The sequence below is a fragment of the Aquarana catesbeiana genome, linkage group LG05 (genome assembly GCF_042186555.1).
Source record: "Aquarana catesbeiana isolate 2022-GZ linkage group LG05, ASM4218655v1, whole genome shotgun sequence".
Taxonomy (NCBI): domain Eukaryota; kingdom Metazoa; phylum Chordata; class Amphibia; order Anura; family Ranidae; genus Aquarana; species Aquarana catesbeiana.
The window spans coordinates 248,200,277-248,217,963 of record NC_133328.1 but is presented as its reverse complement, the minus strand read 5'-3'; the positions used below and the strand labels follow the sequence as shown (position 1 = coordinate 248,217,963).

The 17,687-nt window shown below is 43.9% G+C and overlaps 1 protein-coding gene across 1 annotated transcript in view; it reads right to left on the bottom strand.

Moving 5' to 3' along the window:
- Positions 1-17,687, bottom strand: part of CLPTM1L (CLPTM1 like) — a 232,071-nt gene that overhangs the window by 95,844 nt on the left and 118,540 nt on the right. The window contains exon 9 of the mRNA XM_073630688.1: positions 1,412-1,496. Within this exon, the coding sequence (XP_073486789.1) occupies positions 1,412-1,496 (85 nt within the window). The remainder of the gene's footprint in view (positions 1-1,411; positions 1,497-17,687) is intronic.

Here is a 17,687-nt window from a genome sequence, read left to right as displayed (position 1 = left end):
AATTATGGAATCACTCAATTCTGAGGAAAAAATTATGGAATCACCCTGTAAATTTTCATTACAAACACTAACACCTGCAGCAGATTAAATCTGCTTGTTAGTATGTAGGTAAAGAGGGTAAATCATCACGCAGTGTTGCACAAGATGTTGGTTGTTCACAGTCGGCTGTGTCTAAAACATGGACCAAATACAAACAACATGGGAAGGTGGTTTAAGGCAAGCATACTGGTAGACCAAGGAAGACATCAAAGCGTCAAGACAGAAAACTTAAAGCAATATATCTTGCAAACAGAAAATGTACAACAAAACAAATGAGGAACAAATGGGAGGAAACTGGAGTCAACATCTGTGACCGAACTGTAAGAAACTGCCTAAAGGAAATGGGATTTACATACAGAAAAGCTAAAAGAAAGCCATCTCTAACACCTAAACACAAAAAAATAAGGTTACAATGGGCTAAGGAAAGGCAATCGTGGACTGTGGATGATTGGATGAAAGTCATATTCAGTGATGAATCTCGAATTTGCATTGGGCAAGGTGATGATGCTGGAACTTTTGTTTGGTGCCGTTCCAATGAGATTTATGCAGACGACTGTCTGAAGAAAACATGCAAATTTCCACAGTCAATTATGATATGGGGCTTCATGTCAGGTAAAGGCACTGGGGAGATGGCCGTCATTAAATGTTCAATAAATGCACAGGTTTACAATTTTGGACACTTTTCTTATCCCATCTATTGAAAGGATGTTTGGGGATGATGAAATCATTTATCAAGATGATAATGCATCTTGCCATAGAGCAAAAACTGTGAAAAAATTCCTTGAAGAAAGACACATAAGGTCAATGTCATGGCCTGTAAACAGTCCGTATCTCAATCCAATTGAAAATTTGTGGTGGAAGTTTAAGAAAATGGTCCATGACAAGGCTCCAACCTGCAAAGATGATTTGGCAACAGCAATCAGAGAAGGCTGGAGGCAGATTGATGAAGAGTACTGTTTATCACTCATTAAGTCAATGCCTCAGAGACTGCAAGCAGTTATAAAAGCCAGAGGTGGTGCAACAAAGTACTAGTGATGTGTTGGAGTGTTATTTTGTTTGTTTGTTTTTCATGATTCCATAATTTTTTCCTCAGAGTTGAGCGATTCCATAATTTATTTCCTGTGCTTGTTCTATAAATCTAACTGTTACTGGCCACCACAATTATTTTTCTTGATTTCTTTTAGTGTTTCTTAAAGCCAGAAAGTTGCCATTTGAAATGCCTTTAGTTTTTGGCAGTGTCTGTGATCTGCTTTTTTTCTACAACAATAAACAACTGAAGGAACATCCTCAGGGACTGGTGATTCCATAATTTTTGCCAGGGGTTGTATACTTTACATATGTATTGACACAACGGAATCTGTAAACAGCATACCTGCTTTTGTTGACATCCCAACCATATTTTTCTTCTTCTTCCAAAAGCTGATGTCATTTTTAAATGCAAGAAAATCAAACAGGAGCTGCAAATGGAAAACATTACAGGTGTCAAATGTGAATTAAACAGACTTTATCAAACCTTTTTTAAACACACCTCAATTTGTCCATGAATGCATGTTGTACCAGACTTAAAATTGATTGTATGTAAAAAGAAAAGAAAAAAATTATGGTTAGTTCAGGAGGCTGGTATCCCAGTAAAGAAAAGGGAGTTGGGACAGATGCTAAATGGGACTGGTACTGTCACAATTCTCCCTCATGTCTCACGGTAGGAAGACGCAGTGTGATTCTAACAAATCCGCTTGGGGATGTCCACATAGTCATGTTCAGGGTTCTGTCTGTTTGCCGATGCAAGTCATCTGCATTGGCGTTCTGTTTACCTTGACGATATTGAATTGTAAAGCTGAACGGCTTGCAGTGTCAAGATCCACCGCAGCAGCTGTCCGTTATCTCCCGATCCTCGGTTTAGCCAAACCAACGGATTGTGATTTGTAAGGATGGTAAAGAATCTGCTATAGAGCTAGGGTTGAAACTTCCGTAAAGCCAAACATTATTTTTCTACCGTAGCATAGGCAACTTCGAGGTAAAAGCTCATGGCTGATATAAGCCACCGGATGGTCATTCCAGGCTTCTCCAACTCGACTCAGGACTGCTCCGAACACAAACATGGATGCATCTTTATGGACGGGTCAGATGTGGCTAATACCGGTGTCTGGATCAGCACTTGTTTGAGTTTTTGGAAAGCTGCCTCACACTCCGGGGACCACAGGACTTGTCGGGGAAGACCCTAACAAAGTCAGGTCAGTCAAGGGCTTGGCAATGGCGCTAGAAAATAGGGACGATAGTACCCGGCGGGACCCAGAAAGGCTAGCACTTGAGTCTTAGTACGTGGCGTAGGCCATGGCATGACCCTAAACTGTAACAGGCCAAAGGGAGTGATAAATGGAGAGTAAAGGATGGCCTCTGGTTTGAGGGGGATTTGCAAATAGCCCTTGCAAAGATCAATAGTAGCGAAGAAGCGTCCCTGGGCAATTTTGTCTAATGCTATGTACACAAGATTTTCTAACAACAAAACCGTGGATTTTTTTCCGAAGGATGCTGGCTCAAACTTGTCTTGCATACACACAGTCACACAAATGTTGTCGGAAATTCAGAACGTCAAGAACGCGGTGATGTACGACGAGCCGAGAAAAATGAAGTTCAATAGCCAGTGCGGCTCTTCAGCTTGATTCCGAGCATGCGTGGACTTTTGTGCGTTGGAATTGTGTACACACGCTCGGAATTTCCGACAACAAGTCTTGTTGTCGAAAAAATTTGAGAACCTGCTCTCAAACATTTGTGGCGGAAATTCCAACAAATGTTCTATGGAGCCTACACAGGGTCGGATTTTACGACAAGCTCACATCCAACATTTGTTGTCGGAAAATCCCATCGTGTGTACGGCCCATAAGGGTTCCTCCAAACGGGGCATGGGAAAGGCGTCAGTCACAGTCCAGTCATTTAGACGCCTACAGTCCACACAGAATCTGGTAGTGACTAAAACCCCTGGAGAGGCCCAAGGGCTTTCTGAAGGCTCTATGACCAAGATCCACCATATTCCATATTTCTTTCCGCATCCTCTCTCGTACAGCATCTGGGATGCGATGTCGTTTGCCTCAAGGGGGCTTGCCCCGGCATGTCGACCTGATGTATGGCTACTGAAGTATAGCCTGAACGGGACGAGAACATAACCCGGGCGCTCATGGAGCAGCTGCTGGGCCTGTTCATGGAGTTGCGGGCCCAACCCTTCTCCTAACTGCTACTCAACTATCCCTGGTTCAGACTTCATATCCCGGGCAGTCCCGGGGATAGAAGATTCTCTCTCTCCTCTGGGGCGCACATGGTGGCAACTGCTTTCGCTGTTTCCTGATATGGTTTCAACATGTTCCCATGAAAAGGTTCTTTTGATCCTTTCATCTGAACATTGGGCGACTATAGGTGGTATCGCAGAGCTGTTCTACAATCTTATAAGGTCCTTGCCATGAGGCCTGGAGCTTGTTCTGCTTAACCGGTTTCAGTGCCCTAGGCTAAAATTGCATTCTCTCTAGCTGACTGGTCATGCCACGTTTTCTGCTTCCCTTGAGCTGCTCGCAGACTGTCCTACACAGTGGCAGTCCATCTCTGAAGGCGGTCCCGTAATTCCAGGACATAAGCCACAATAGAGGTTCCTTCCTCAACCAAGGTACCCTCCCAGTGCTCCTGAAGCAAGTCTAGGAGTCCCCGTACCTACCTACCATTAAGCAGCTCGAAGAGAGAAAAACCTTTAGCCTTCTGGGGTACCTCCTGGTATGCAAAAAGTAAATGGGGAAGGTGACTTTCCCGGTCCTTACATGTCAAGGCAAACGTTCAAAGCATCTGCTTCAGGGTGCTACTGAACCTTTCGCAAAGCCCCTTGGTTTGTGGGTGATACAAGGAGCCATAAAGGAGCTTAATTCCACACAACTCCCACAACTGCTGGGTAAGTTCAGCTGTGAACTGCCTCCCTCTATCAAGCAGAATTTCCTGTGGGAAACTCACTATGGTGAATATCTGAAGTAGGGCACCAGCCACGGTCTCGTCATGAATATTTCCCAGAGCAACAGCCTCTGGATATCGGGTGGCATAGTCCACTACGGTCAGAATATACTTTTCACCCATAGGACTAGGCGTAGTTAGGGGCCCTATTATATGCACCACTATCCGATTGGGAGGGTAGGGGCCTAAGGGTAGGCCAAGCATTGTTCCCGTTCTTCCCTACTCTGACACCCCTCTCCAGAAAGTCACGGTCAGAGGTTCTAAGTCAGGCGGTGTAGTGTTTGCCTGTGCCCCAGATGACCAGCAAGAGGGATATCGTGCCCAATCTGTAATAGATTATGTCGGTATTTTCTAGGCACAACCAGCTGTCATTGAGGAATCTGGGTCACTCCCCTCCCTGCACCCCCTATAATCCTATAGAGCCTCCCCCAGTCCCATTCAAACCTAACGTCCCCCACACATCCCAGATCTGTCCCGGCTTTCTGTCTATATGGGGCGAGGGTAGGGTCCTATAAGGTCTCCCGTTCAAAATCTTTTGGCGAGTCCCAAGTTGGGATGGATAGGGCAGAGTCAATGTCAGAGTTAGTGGGTCTTACCTGAGCCCCAATGGAGTGGGATGAAGCTGCTTCCCGTGCCTGTAGTTGGCTGGTGACTGGATGCACTTTGATCTCCGCAGTAGGGGTAAACACAGAAGCCAAAAGTCCCAGGTCATTGCCCAATAGTACCTCAGCAGGTAATCCGTACAACCTGCCAGTGATGTTGTCTATTGTCCTCAGACACTGCCTGTACTGGATTGGCCTCATACAGCATTCCAAAATCTTACTCCCCTACATCGCTGTCACTACGAGACGGGGAACAGCAAGGTGTAGAGTCTTCTCAATGCACACAGTATGCTGTAGCACTGGCCAGACTGCTGGTATGCCGTGATGGGGGACCCCTACTGTAATTCTGAGGGCACCGGTCTCACATATGGCCCAATTGGTTACATTGCAGCTTCTCGGCCCGTTTGCCGGGATTCTGCTGCTGGCATGGGATGGACAGCTCCCCCTGGTCACCCCATAGGTGGTGAAGGAGCCACAACCAGTTGGTTTGGCGAGCTGGCTGCTGCTGGGCTATGTGCTGCCACAGATCACCTTTGGGCATCCTGGAATTCATCTGCCAGGGAAGTTGCCTTCTGCAGGGTTAGGGGGCGTCAGTCTCTCAACCACTCACAAACCTCCTTGGGAACGCCATTAAAGAATTGTTCCAGAAGAATAAGCTGGAGCATCTCCTCCACCTTATTTGCCTGGCAGCCCTGAACGCAACTTCCCAAAGCATTCTGTAGACGATGATCCCACTCAGTGTAGGAGTCCTTATCCCCTTTTTTCAGACTCCAGAAATTGATTCAATATGCCATTGGGGTTAAAGAATAACAGGCCAAGGCGCATGCGCGGCGGCTCCCGAGATGGCGGTTTGATCCGGGAGCTCTGATCCGCTCCAGCCAAGTAACAGCCTCCACGTCAGCTACTGAGATCGGGCCCCGTCCCTCACCACCTGCCCGCACTCTGGACACATCAGCGCCTCTTCTCATATGTCGGGCGAACAGCAAAGGAGAAAGGTGTCCCGTCAGCTAAGCTTTGGAGAGCAGGCCCCGGGACAATCCAAGATGGTGGCCGCAATTCATCCACGAGGAGACTCGAATGATACAGACTTAATTGCAGATCCTCTTTTAGCACCTCATGACGCCCCAATAAGTACTCTTATCCTCCCCGCAGGCTCCCCTGCATCCACTGTATCACTTCTGGGCAGAACTTTTGATGAGCTGCTGGGCACACCAATGACTTATAGCCCTGCAGGCCTTGCTGTAATGCAACAGGCTACTCCCCTCATCCCAGGCCAGCTCCCAGACCTCACTCCGATCCTTGCTAAATTCTCTGAAATGCTGGCTAACAGCTTGGCTCAAACTGCAGAACAAATAACTAACTGCATTAAAATGGATATACAGAGTCTTGGCACACGCAAAGAAGCTATTGGACAGACTGTAGACCAAACAGTCCTGTGAGCGAACCAAAAACAGTTTGTATTCAAACGCTACAGCAGGGAGATGCAATTATCAAACCAGCAGCTAGTGCAAAACTACAAGTCCCATCATGCCTCTGCTTCTGGGTGTCATGCTTGTGGCTATCAGAGTCTTGCTATGCCTCATGGGACTTGTAGTTCTGCCACAGCTGGAGGTCCGCTAATTGCGTATCCCTGCGCTACAGGAACAACTGGACACAGCCTTGTCTAAAATTGAGGACCTAGAGAATAGAAGCCAACGTTATAATTTTCGTATCAGGAGTCTTCTTGAATCGATTCTGGATGTCCAAGGGTCAGTTAAGTCCCTCATTAAGGATCCTATTCCGGATATCCCAAACCACAGATTGGAGCTGGATAGAGCTCACAGAACTCTTCAACCCCCTCGCCAGGACGGTCTCCCCAGAGACATTGTGGTAAAACCACATTTCTATGCTGTGAAGGAGAAAGTTATGAGGAAGGCCCAGGACTCCGAAAATCTCTCTATACAGGGGAATCCAGTCCAAAATATTTGCGCACTTGTCTCCCACAACTATCCAAGGCCGGAGGACCCTTAAATCCCTCCTAGGGGCATTATCCCAAAAATATGTGAAGTACTAGTGATCTTTCCCATTCTGTCTACAGTTTCAATTTCGTAAAAAAAAAAAAAAATACAGCTTTGATTCTTTCCAGGAGGGTGAACGCCGACTGCTACAATTGGGAGTGAGAAAAGTTTCCTTTTCTCACTCCCAAATGATTAAGGACCGGGAAGGTCGCTACATTCTGGTCAAAGGACATATTGACGGCTGCCTCTACACTTTCATCTCATATTACGCCCCGAATAAGGGTCAGGCCAAATTTTTCTCAGAGATGCTAAAAACACTCTCCCCACACTTTGAGGGTCGGTTAGTAATGGGTGGGGACTTCAATATTGCATTTGACCAGCTCTTAGACAAAATGGGAGCAGGGGCATCCCAGCTCAAAAGGCCCCCTAAGAAAAGCCTCCGTACAGTCATGGCCGAAATTGTTGGCACCCCAGAAACTTTTCCAGAAAATCAAGTATTTCTCACAGAAAAATATTGCAGTAACACGTTTTGCTATACACATGTTTATTCCCTTTGTGTGTATTGGAACAAAACAAAAAAAGGGAGGAAAAAAAAGCAAATTGGACATAATGTCACACAAAACTCCAAAAAAGGGCTGGTCAAAATTCTTGGTACCCTTTCAAAATTGTGGATAAAGAAGGTTGTTTCAAGCATGTGATGCTCCTTTAAACTCACCTGGAGCAAGTAACGGGTGTGGGAAATATAAAAATCACACCTGAAAGCACACAAAAAGGAGAGAAGTTCACTTAGACTTTGCATTGTGTCTCTGTGTGCCACACTAAGCATGGACAACAGAAAGAGGAGAAGAGAACTGTAAGAGAACTGTCTGAGGACTTGAGAAGCAAAATTGTGGAAAAATATCAACAATCTCAAGGTTACAAGTCCATCTCCAGAGATCTAGATTTGCCTTTATCCACAGTGCGCAACATTATCAAGAAGTTTGCAACCCATGGCACTGTAGCTAATCTCTCTGGGTGTGGACGGAAGAGAAAAACTGATGAAAGGTTGCAACGCAGGATAGTCCGGATGGTGGATAAGCAGCCCCAAACAAGTTCCAAAGAAATTCAAGCTGTCCTGCAGGCTCAGGGAGCATCAGTGTGAGCACAAACTATTCGTCAACATTTAAATGAAACGCTATGGCAGGAGACCCAGGAGGACCCCACTGCTGACACAGACGTAAAAAAGCAAGACTACAGTTTGCCAAAATGTACTTGTGTAAGCCAAAATCTTTCTGGGAAAAAGTGTTGTGGACAGATGAGATCAAGATAGAGCTTTTTGGTAAAGCACATCATTCTACTGTTTACCAAAAAATGGAATGAGGCCTACAAAGAAAAGAACACAGTACCTACAGTGAAATATGGTGGAGGTTCAATGATGTTTTGCTGCCTCTGGCACTGGGTGCCTTGAATGTGTGCAAGGCATCATGAAATCTGAGGATTACCAAAGGATTTTGGGTCGCCCTGTAGAGCCCAGTGTCAGAAAGCTGGTTTGGGTCCGAGATCTTGGGTCTTCCAGCAGGACAATGACCCCAAACATATCTCAAAAAGCACCCAGAAATGGATGGCAACAAAGCGCTGGAGAGTTCTAAAGTGGCCAGCAATGAGTCCGGATCTAAATCCCATTGAACACCTGTGGAGAGATCTTAAAATTCCTATTGGGAAAAGGCGCCCTTCCAATAAGAGAGACCTGGAGCAGTTTGCAAAGGAAGAGTGGTCCAAAATTCCGGGTGAGAGGTGTAAGAAGCTTATTGATGGTTATAGGAAGCGACTGATTTCAGTTATTTTTTCCAAAGGGTGTGCAACCAAATATTAAGTTAAGGGTGCCAAGAATTTTGACCAGCCCATTTTTGGAGTTTTGTGTGACATTATGTCCAATTTGCTTTTTTTCCTCCCTTTTTGTTTTGTTCCAATACACACAAAGGGAATAAACATGTGTATAGCAAAACATGTGTTACTGCAATACTTTTCTGTGAGAAATACTTGATTTTCTGGAAAAATTTCTGGGGTGCCAACAATTTTGGCCATTACTGTATAGCCTGGCTTTTACACTCTCTGGGTCTTGTAGACATTTGGAGAGAGCTGTACCCTTCCTCACGGGACTTCACACACTTTTTTCCCACCTTAAGACATCCGTATAGTATCGCAGGCTTCCATCCGAGACATAGCTTGGTCCGAACATTCCCTAATTCTGTTAAAACTTATTAAGGCCCCCCTCTCTGTAGGGCCCGCACCCCTGGAGACTTAACACATCCCTTCTAAGTGACCCGGTTAGATGCAACATGTTAGAGAAGGAGCTGCGGGAGTTCTTCCTGCTGAATGACGTGGAAGACATCTCACCGGGCTCTTTATGGGGAGCACATATACGGCGATCAGCGGAAAAAGTATTCAATTAGCATCTCAATTAAAACGTGAGCGCTAGGTGGACATAGACCAGCTCGAAAAGGTGTTTAAATCACTCAGCAAAACCCACAAACGAAACTCCACTTCTGCTACGTTAGCTAAACTCAACACAGCTAGACTGACTCTGAACCCAGCCCTCATCTCGGCAGCAGAAAAAAGTTTAAGATGGCAGGAGGCCCGTTTTTATACACAAAATAGGGTCGAAATGCACAACCAAACTGACCCCTAAACACTGTGTGATCTCCATTCCTAAAATTAGGTCTTTGAAGGGTGAAATTACTTAAAATACCAATCCTATCATGGAAACTTTCCACTCTTTTTATTCCAAACTGTACAGTAAAGATAATGAGACCCCCTTCCCCCTCTTAAAGACAGTCATCGCTCCCTTCTTGACTGCCCTATTTCGGACACCGAGCTATTGGATTTTATCAAGGGACTCCATACTGAATCTGCCCCAGGGCTTGACGGGTTCTCTACCTGTTATTATAAGACATTTGCAAACACTCTCCTTATATGGTCCAATATTTTAACTCTGAGGAAAGCTAAACGTCTGGAACCTGCCACCAACCTGGCATTTATCTCAGTTATCCCAAAACCGGGTAAAGATCATAGTGAAGTGGAAAACTACAGGCCTATCTCACTGGTCAATAACGACTTAAAAACTCTTATCCAATAGCTTAGACTCCTTCATAGGTTATTACATTCATAAAGACCAGGTGGACTTTATACCGGGTAGGCAGGGCCCAGACCAGATAAGGGGAGTGTTAGATGTGATTTTTCCTATGAAGTCGGGATGGGGGTTCTTCCCAGGAGGGCTACTTACTATGCTTAGACCTTCAGAAGGCTTTTGACACAGTCTCCTGGTCCTTTTTATTCTCTATCCTCAACAGATGGGGCTTTGGCCCCAATTTGACAGTGTTAGAAGCTTTCTATTCTCACCCGTCTGCTCGAGTCAGGATGCAGGGCATTTATTTAGAACCTTTACTTATAGCTAGAGGGACTAGACAGGGGTGTCCACTATCCCCTTTAATATTTGCTATAGCAATAGAGACCTGTGCTATAGACATTGGAAACCATCCTGATATGCACAGCGTCCGTTGTGCCCCGTTTAACCATAACATACACTCTTTTTGCGGATGATATCCTCTTATTCATTACCTCTCCCCTCAACTCCTAAAATTCTCAAATTGTTACACAATTTCGACCAAGTCTCCAGCCTCAAAATCAATGTCTAAATCTGAGGCCCCTAATGCATCGATCCCTCTCTGCCCTGGTGGTTCGTCTGTGGGACCATTTCTCTTTCAAAAAGAAATCAATCCCTTACTTAGGTATTAATTTGGCCTCATCTATGGATCAGTGGTCATCCCTAGGGCTTTCAAGGCTAGGCAGAGTCTATGCAATCAAAACTACATTATTACCCCGAATCCTTTACTTGTTTGGCTGGCTCCCTTCCCATCCCAGTAATCAAGGCCCATCTCTCTAAACTGCAATCGTCTATAGTCCGATTTGTGTGTAAGAAAGGACACGGTTTCTCTAAACATATATTATATAGATCCAAGCCTCAGGGGGTCTGGGACTCCCCAATCTTTGGTTGTACTACCAGGCAGCTCAATTAGCTCAGATTTCTATTGTATACTCTAGAGGCGTCAAACCTGACTTGGTTGCTACGGAGAGACAATCGATCCCCTACTTTACTACAGACTCTCATTTGGAGTGACCCCAAATCCCGATCCCCTATACTCTCCCCAACTTTGTCTCATTAGATAGCTTTATGCGACTCCCTACATAAGCTATCTAAAATCGCTTCAGCGTGGCATCCGCTACCAGATATTTTCCATAACCCGCTCTTTCCCCCCAGGGAGTGACATACCGGCATTTCAATGGTGGACAGACAAAAGGTCTATATCATATCAGACATTTCATTAACTCTTCAGGTCCTATTTTTTTTTTAGTTACTGCATTAGTAAACTAGAGATGCCTCTTTCAGGGAAAAAATTTGCTCCACCCAAATTTCTCACTTTTTACACTCTATTTGGGTTACGAAGCCAAGCCCAGTAACCTCTTATAAAGAATGGTGCGCTAATGTCATGGAGATGAAAGGAGGTATTTCTTTAATTTACTGGGCCTAAGCAGAGTCCACCTCTTATATGTTGGGATGGGAACGAGACCTTGATTTTGAAAGGGATCTGGAAACTTCTTTGTTTTATGTGTTCCTTTAAGGGTCTGCATAATATATCACTGATAGAAGCCAACCTTAAAGTCATATCCCGTTGGTACCCACTCGCCTTGCAAAAATATATCCGGCTGTATCCACTTTATGTTTTAGAGAGTGCGGGCATACAGGTTCACTGCTGCACATCTTTTGGCAGTGCCCCAGAAACCCAAGAGGGTACCCCAGAGGGTTCTGGAATCAAATTTTTCATTTAATTCACAAGATTACTGGAGTATCAGCACCCCAGCACAGCTTCTCAATCAACGAATAGCTAAAACGTCCAAATTTACCCAAGCTTTGATTAGGCTTATTCTACTCTGGGCTAAAGTTACGATTGTTCGGGCCTGGAAGATCCCTTCTATCTCATTTATAAATGGCAATGCGGAAAATCTCTTGGATGATGTCTCAAAAGAAGATGACAAGCATTCTTCGGAATGCTGTTGAGAAATTTAAACTGACCTGGGAACCCTGGGCTACTTATATGAATGTTGCCCTTTAATCCTGTATGTATATTTATTCCATTATATCTAGATATTTAATTCTGACCTCCTGCACAGGTATCGCTCTTTTTCTTTGTATTTCTCTTTTTTCTTCTCCTTTTTTCGTCACTCTATCCCTCCCCAAAACCCTTATCCTCTACAGTTATCCTAGAGTTTTTGGTACCTTTTCTGGAATCTCCGGATAATTAGTAGGTTATCACTTTTGATGGGGTTATGAGACTCTAGTGGTTTACTCAATCCTTGTCTAGGGGGCAGGCCTCTTGCTCTTTTTGGGTTTGGACTCTGCAGCTATATTGTGCAGTGGAGTCACAATACCCATTGACGTTCTTTCTTTCTGGCTTATCCTTTAGTTATGGACAAAAAGTATGGTTTTAAATTGTTCAATTGATATGGTGTGTACTTTACCTGTTTGCATACTCCTTGTGGCAAGGAGAAGTTTCATTTGTAAATTCCCTCTACGCTAGATCCACTCGAGACATCTGGAACACTTTGTTATTCAGTGTTATATTCACGGCAATAGAAATGTATCTTCCCCTTTTTTTAATGATATTACACTGATTTTGCACTGTTATATTACCTATGGCAACCGATGTTATAGTTCTCATGTTTTGATTATCTATATTTTTTTGTTTAAACTCAATAAAAATATTGAAAGTAAGAATAACAGGCCAGTATCTGTTCTTGGACTCAATCGTAGATCATACAGTCCTCAGCTACTGTCCTGTATGCTTCGGCTGCTCGGCACATCAACTTACTAACCAGGATGGTTACCCAGTCTAACCGTGATCCCCTGGAAGTGGCACTGTCTCTCAAAATCCAGTAGGAACCCATCAATGTCTCCATCTGCCTCAGAGAAGGTTTTGAAGGCGGCGTACAGCAGCTTTTTATTGGCCACCCCGAAGACATTGGGTGGTGTGGATCCCCCAGCCGTTGCTGCAGCTTTACGACTCGTAGCCGGGTGGTTTCTGCTAGTACCAAAGAAATCTCAACCGATATGGAAGGTCCATACAGGGCTAATCACCACTGCACCTCCTTTTGGAAGTCAGAAACATCCGCCACTTCTGACCATACAGTGCACACCTGATAGTCTTCCATGAGCTCTGCGATGAGTGCTGCTTTAGGCTTGTTACTGGCAATTCTGCCTTGAGCTTCCGCCAGATATTTGAGGGTCGTCCTTTTAAGTTTGTTGAAGTGATGTTCCATTCACTTCTTAATCCCCTCATTCAATAGCTAGAGGTCACCAATGTGACGGACCTCCGTACTCCCCCGTGTCCGCTGTAAGAGTGTCCTTGCCCGGGGCCAGGACAATACCCGATCCCGCAGCCCACCCAGTCACTGGTCAGGACTTAGTGTAGGATGGATAAAAGCATAAAGACTTTTATTGAAGACCAGACACAAATTATATATTTACACATATATATACACACACACACACACACACACACACACACACACCTGGGGACAATCCCCTCTCCTTGTTTGCATAGAGACACAGGGCGGGGTAAACTGTTCAATCAATAACATGAGGTACAGGTACATTCAAACATTTCAACAAATCCTATAAACAAAATCTGGGCACACAGCCAACTTTGTCAGTGGGATGTTTAACTGTAAATTACCTTTTATATGGCCCTGTAGCCAAATTATGTATGTATTATTTTCATTAACAGAACGAGTGACCAAACAATTTTGGTAAGTTTTATATCAAGGCAATAGTTAGTCTTAAAAACCCTTTTTTAAATTTATTTTTTATTCTTTCAATCTATAGGTGTCAGCATACACTGTTACAACTTCATTGAGACATTAAAAAAAAAACTGTATAGGTATCAACATACAGTGGTATAGGGGGAGAGGTGCTGCGCTAACCAGAAGAAAGCTGTAAATCTCTGTCTGTGGTCAATTAATAAAATGACATAAAATCGCATAATAAATCGCATAAATAAGTGTTGACACTAAAAACATTCAAGTCTTAATAATAAGCATCATGTGTATGTGAAAAAAAGTGCATAAAAAATCCTTTTCAGTTGGTATATACTAAATGACAAAAAAATTGCATGTAAAATCGCATAAATAAGTGTTGACACTAAAAACATATAAATCTAGATAATCATGTGTAGATGCACAAAGGGACATAAACACTACTTCATGTGAATAATTCTAAATAAAAATACATAGAATAAATCAGAAATAACCATCAAAAACATATCCTTATAAATGGTGCAAAACGTACAAAGTGCCAGTGCTTAAAGGTGATCTAGATATCGCAAATAAAACACATCAATCCAACGCAATATGGATAGTAAATAATATAAATAAATGTCCCAATAATAGTGATATAAAATATATTGTGCTGGCCTGCGAAACAAATGACCAATGACATGCCAGTAAGTGCAGCAAACTTAAAGTGCCAGTGTAAAAGTCATTGAAGGTGCAAAAGCAAGTTCTGATGTATTCAACAAAACAACAGTGGGGTGTCTGGGATGCAATTCACTCAGTGTCCTCTTCGTGCATAAAACACTAATGTAAGCAGTGGCCCCTTACCTAGCGGTGCTAGGTCAACCGCATGAATTGTAGCTAAAACGCCAGGTCCTGAGCCTCCATCGCGTCCCTATATCCACGCTTGCCGGTGTTGGGTTATCCTAATGGCAGCGGATTACAAGTGAAGAAGTCACGTGATCGGTGATGACACGCGTAGGGACGGAATAGGCTGTTTCACATTGCTAGACACAGAACGAGTTCGCTGCTCGTAGGAGAGAGGTTTGCTCTGCATTGTTGTTATGTGAGTACATCTACTTAAAGTTTTTTAATAAAGCATTACCTGGTTAAGACATACTTCACTATCAAGTACCTTTGTCCTGCATATTCCTGTACATACATACCTGAGATGTGGAGGCTGAGCTAGGATCCGCGCTGGTCCAGGACCCCTGATAGGACCATAGCCACTTGTAATCAGTTGCCATTAGGATAACCCAACACCGGCAAGCGTGGATATAGGGACGCGATGGAGGCTCAGGACCTGGCGTTTTAGCTACAATTCATGCGGTTGACCTAGCCCCGCTAGGTAAGGGGCCACTGCTTACATTAGTGTTTTATGCACGAAGAGGACACTGAGTGAATTGCATCCCAGACACCCCACTGTTGTTTTGTTGAATACATCAGAACTTGCTTTTGCACCTTCAATGACTTTTACACTGGCACTTTAAGTTTGCTGCACTTACTGGCATGTCATTGGTCATTTGTTTCGCAGGCCAGCACAATATATTTTATATCACTATTATTGGGACATTTATTTATATTATTTACTATCCATATTGCGTTGGATTGATGTGTTTTATTTGCGATATCTAGATCACCTTTAAGCACTGGCACTTTGTACGTTTTGCACCATTTATAAGGATATGTTTTTGATGGTTATTTCTGATTTATTCTATGTATTTTTATTTAGAATTATTCAAATGAAGTAGTGTTTATGTCCCTTTGTGCACCTACACATGATTATCTAGATTTATATGTTTTTAGTGTCAACACTTATTTATGCGATTTTACATGCGATTTTTTTAGTCATTTAGTATATACCAACTGAAAAGGATTTTTTATGCACTTTTTTTCACATACACATGATGCTGATTTTTAAGACTTGAATGTTTTTAGTGTCAACACTTATTTATGCGATTTATTATGCGATTTTATGTCATTTTATTAATTGACCACAGACAGAGATTTACAGCTTTCTTCTGGTTAGCGCAGCACCTCCCCCCCTATACCTCAGTTTGATTTTGGGCTTATGTCTGACCCTTGCTTCGGTGCATGCAGCTGTCCAGTCGCATACGTGCGTTTTTACTATTTTTCTGAGTTCTTGTTTTCTTTTCTTTTTCCAATTGGGTAGCGCAGGAATATTCTTATTACATATCAACATACAGTGCCTTGAAAAAGTATTCATACCCCTTAAAATTTTCCACATTTTGTCATGTTACAAACAAAACGTAAATGTGTTTTATCGGGATTTTATGTGATAGACCAACACAAAGTGGCACATAATTGTGAAATGGGAGGAAAATAAGTGGTTTTCCAAATTTTTCACAAATAAATATCTGAAAAGTGTGGCGTGCATTTGTATTCAGCCCCCTTTACTCTGATACCCCTAACTAAAATCTAGTGGAACCAATTGCCTTCAGAAGTCACCCAATTAGTAAATAGAGTCCACTTGTGTGTAATTTAATCTCAGTATAAATACAGCTTTTCTGTGAAGCCCTCAGAGGTTTGTTAGAGAACCTTAGTGAACAAATAGCATCATTAAGGCCAAGAAACACACCAGACAGGTCAGGGAATAACATTTTGGAGAAGTTTGAAGCAGGGTTAGGTCATAAAATAATTTCCCGTTCATACATCACGGGACACAGAGGCTTGGTAATTACTTAGTGGGTTAGATAGTACCTTCAGGTGATTGGACACTGGTAACCCTAATTACAAGATGAGTTCCTCCCCTATATAACCCTTCCCATATGGAGAGTACCTCAGTTTTTTCGCCAGTGTCTACGGTGATTGGTCACATTGAAGATGTGCTAAGAAGAAAGCTCTGTTTTATGGTCTCTGTGAAGACCTAGGAGCTATACAACCGGAACCATACCTCAGGCCAATACTAAAACACCTAAGATGGATGGTACCCGGGCCTTATGATAAGAAGAAACAAGGTTTTGCCTGTAATGTCTCTCCTTGGAGGTCTGGGCTCCAGTCTTTGGTGTACTAATATAACAGTGGCACGAAAAGTTCCTGGCAGAGTCTTCTACAGGTCCAGGGAAGAGGATCCTGCGAGTAGGAACCCAGAACCCTGAAGGTTGGCACAACGCTACCCACCATGAAGGCTGGAATCTGTCTGTTCTTAGCAGTTCCTGCGGCGGGGATAAGGTAAGTGAAGACCATCCTAAAGTTTATCTTCTGTGAGTAGTTTGAATGTCTTACCTGGTTTCCGCCACTAGAGGGAGTAAGAGACATACCTGGTGTTTACTTGCATGCCTTCCAGGATACACGCTCAGTGAAGCTGGTCTAAGAAGCTGCTCACCTCCTCCGCTGCAGGCTCTGCCACATAAACTGAAAAGGGGGGGATCCCACGCAGTCCTCAGGGGGACTCCTTTCTCCCCCCTTTGCCCTGGCTGCTGCCATGATGGTCCTACGGGTGCGGTTTTGCGGCAGGATCAGCGGTGAATGAGTGGACATGGTTGCGGTGCACGTGTGGTGCCAGTGCGCAGGAGCAAAGCGGACATTTTTTAAAGCCCAAGGTGCCAGAGCTCCGGTAAGCAGTGGGAAGCAGGGCTGTGGGCAGTAAGCATCTCAGTGGATCAGATCCAGGCAAACCTAAGACACCTACTCGGCATCAGGTTGTGCAGTTTGTAGCTAATGTTTATATTGTAAAACTATAGCACAACAGTGATTGCACTTTACACTAGTACCTCCGCTTTGCAGCTTAGGACTAGGTCTTCTCGTAAGAGGGCTTCAGGGGGAGGTAAAAGAGGCACCAGAAAATCACTGCCTACATCTATGGGTTCTGGACATGCCTGCAGGATACCATCCCCTCCTGCTGGAGACAGCCTCACAGGATGAGTCTGTACCCCTGTCAGGTTTTGCAGCCTCTCCCAATGTTTCAGTCCCTGTTTATGTCACAGAAGATGCTTTGAAGGCTGCTTTGTCACAGCTTCCTTAAAAAATAGCAGAAAAAGGGGTAGATCCCCTCCCTCTGCTTTGCGTTCCCTATCAGATGAACATTCTGATAATGAGGAAATATCCTTATCTGAGGATAGGGATCAGGTGCAGTCGGACGAATCAGGGGAAGAGGAGAAGCTCTCTTCTACCTCCCAGGCTCTCAAAGTGCAGGTGCAATACTATACTGAATTGGTGCATTCCACATACAGATTGCTCT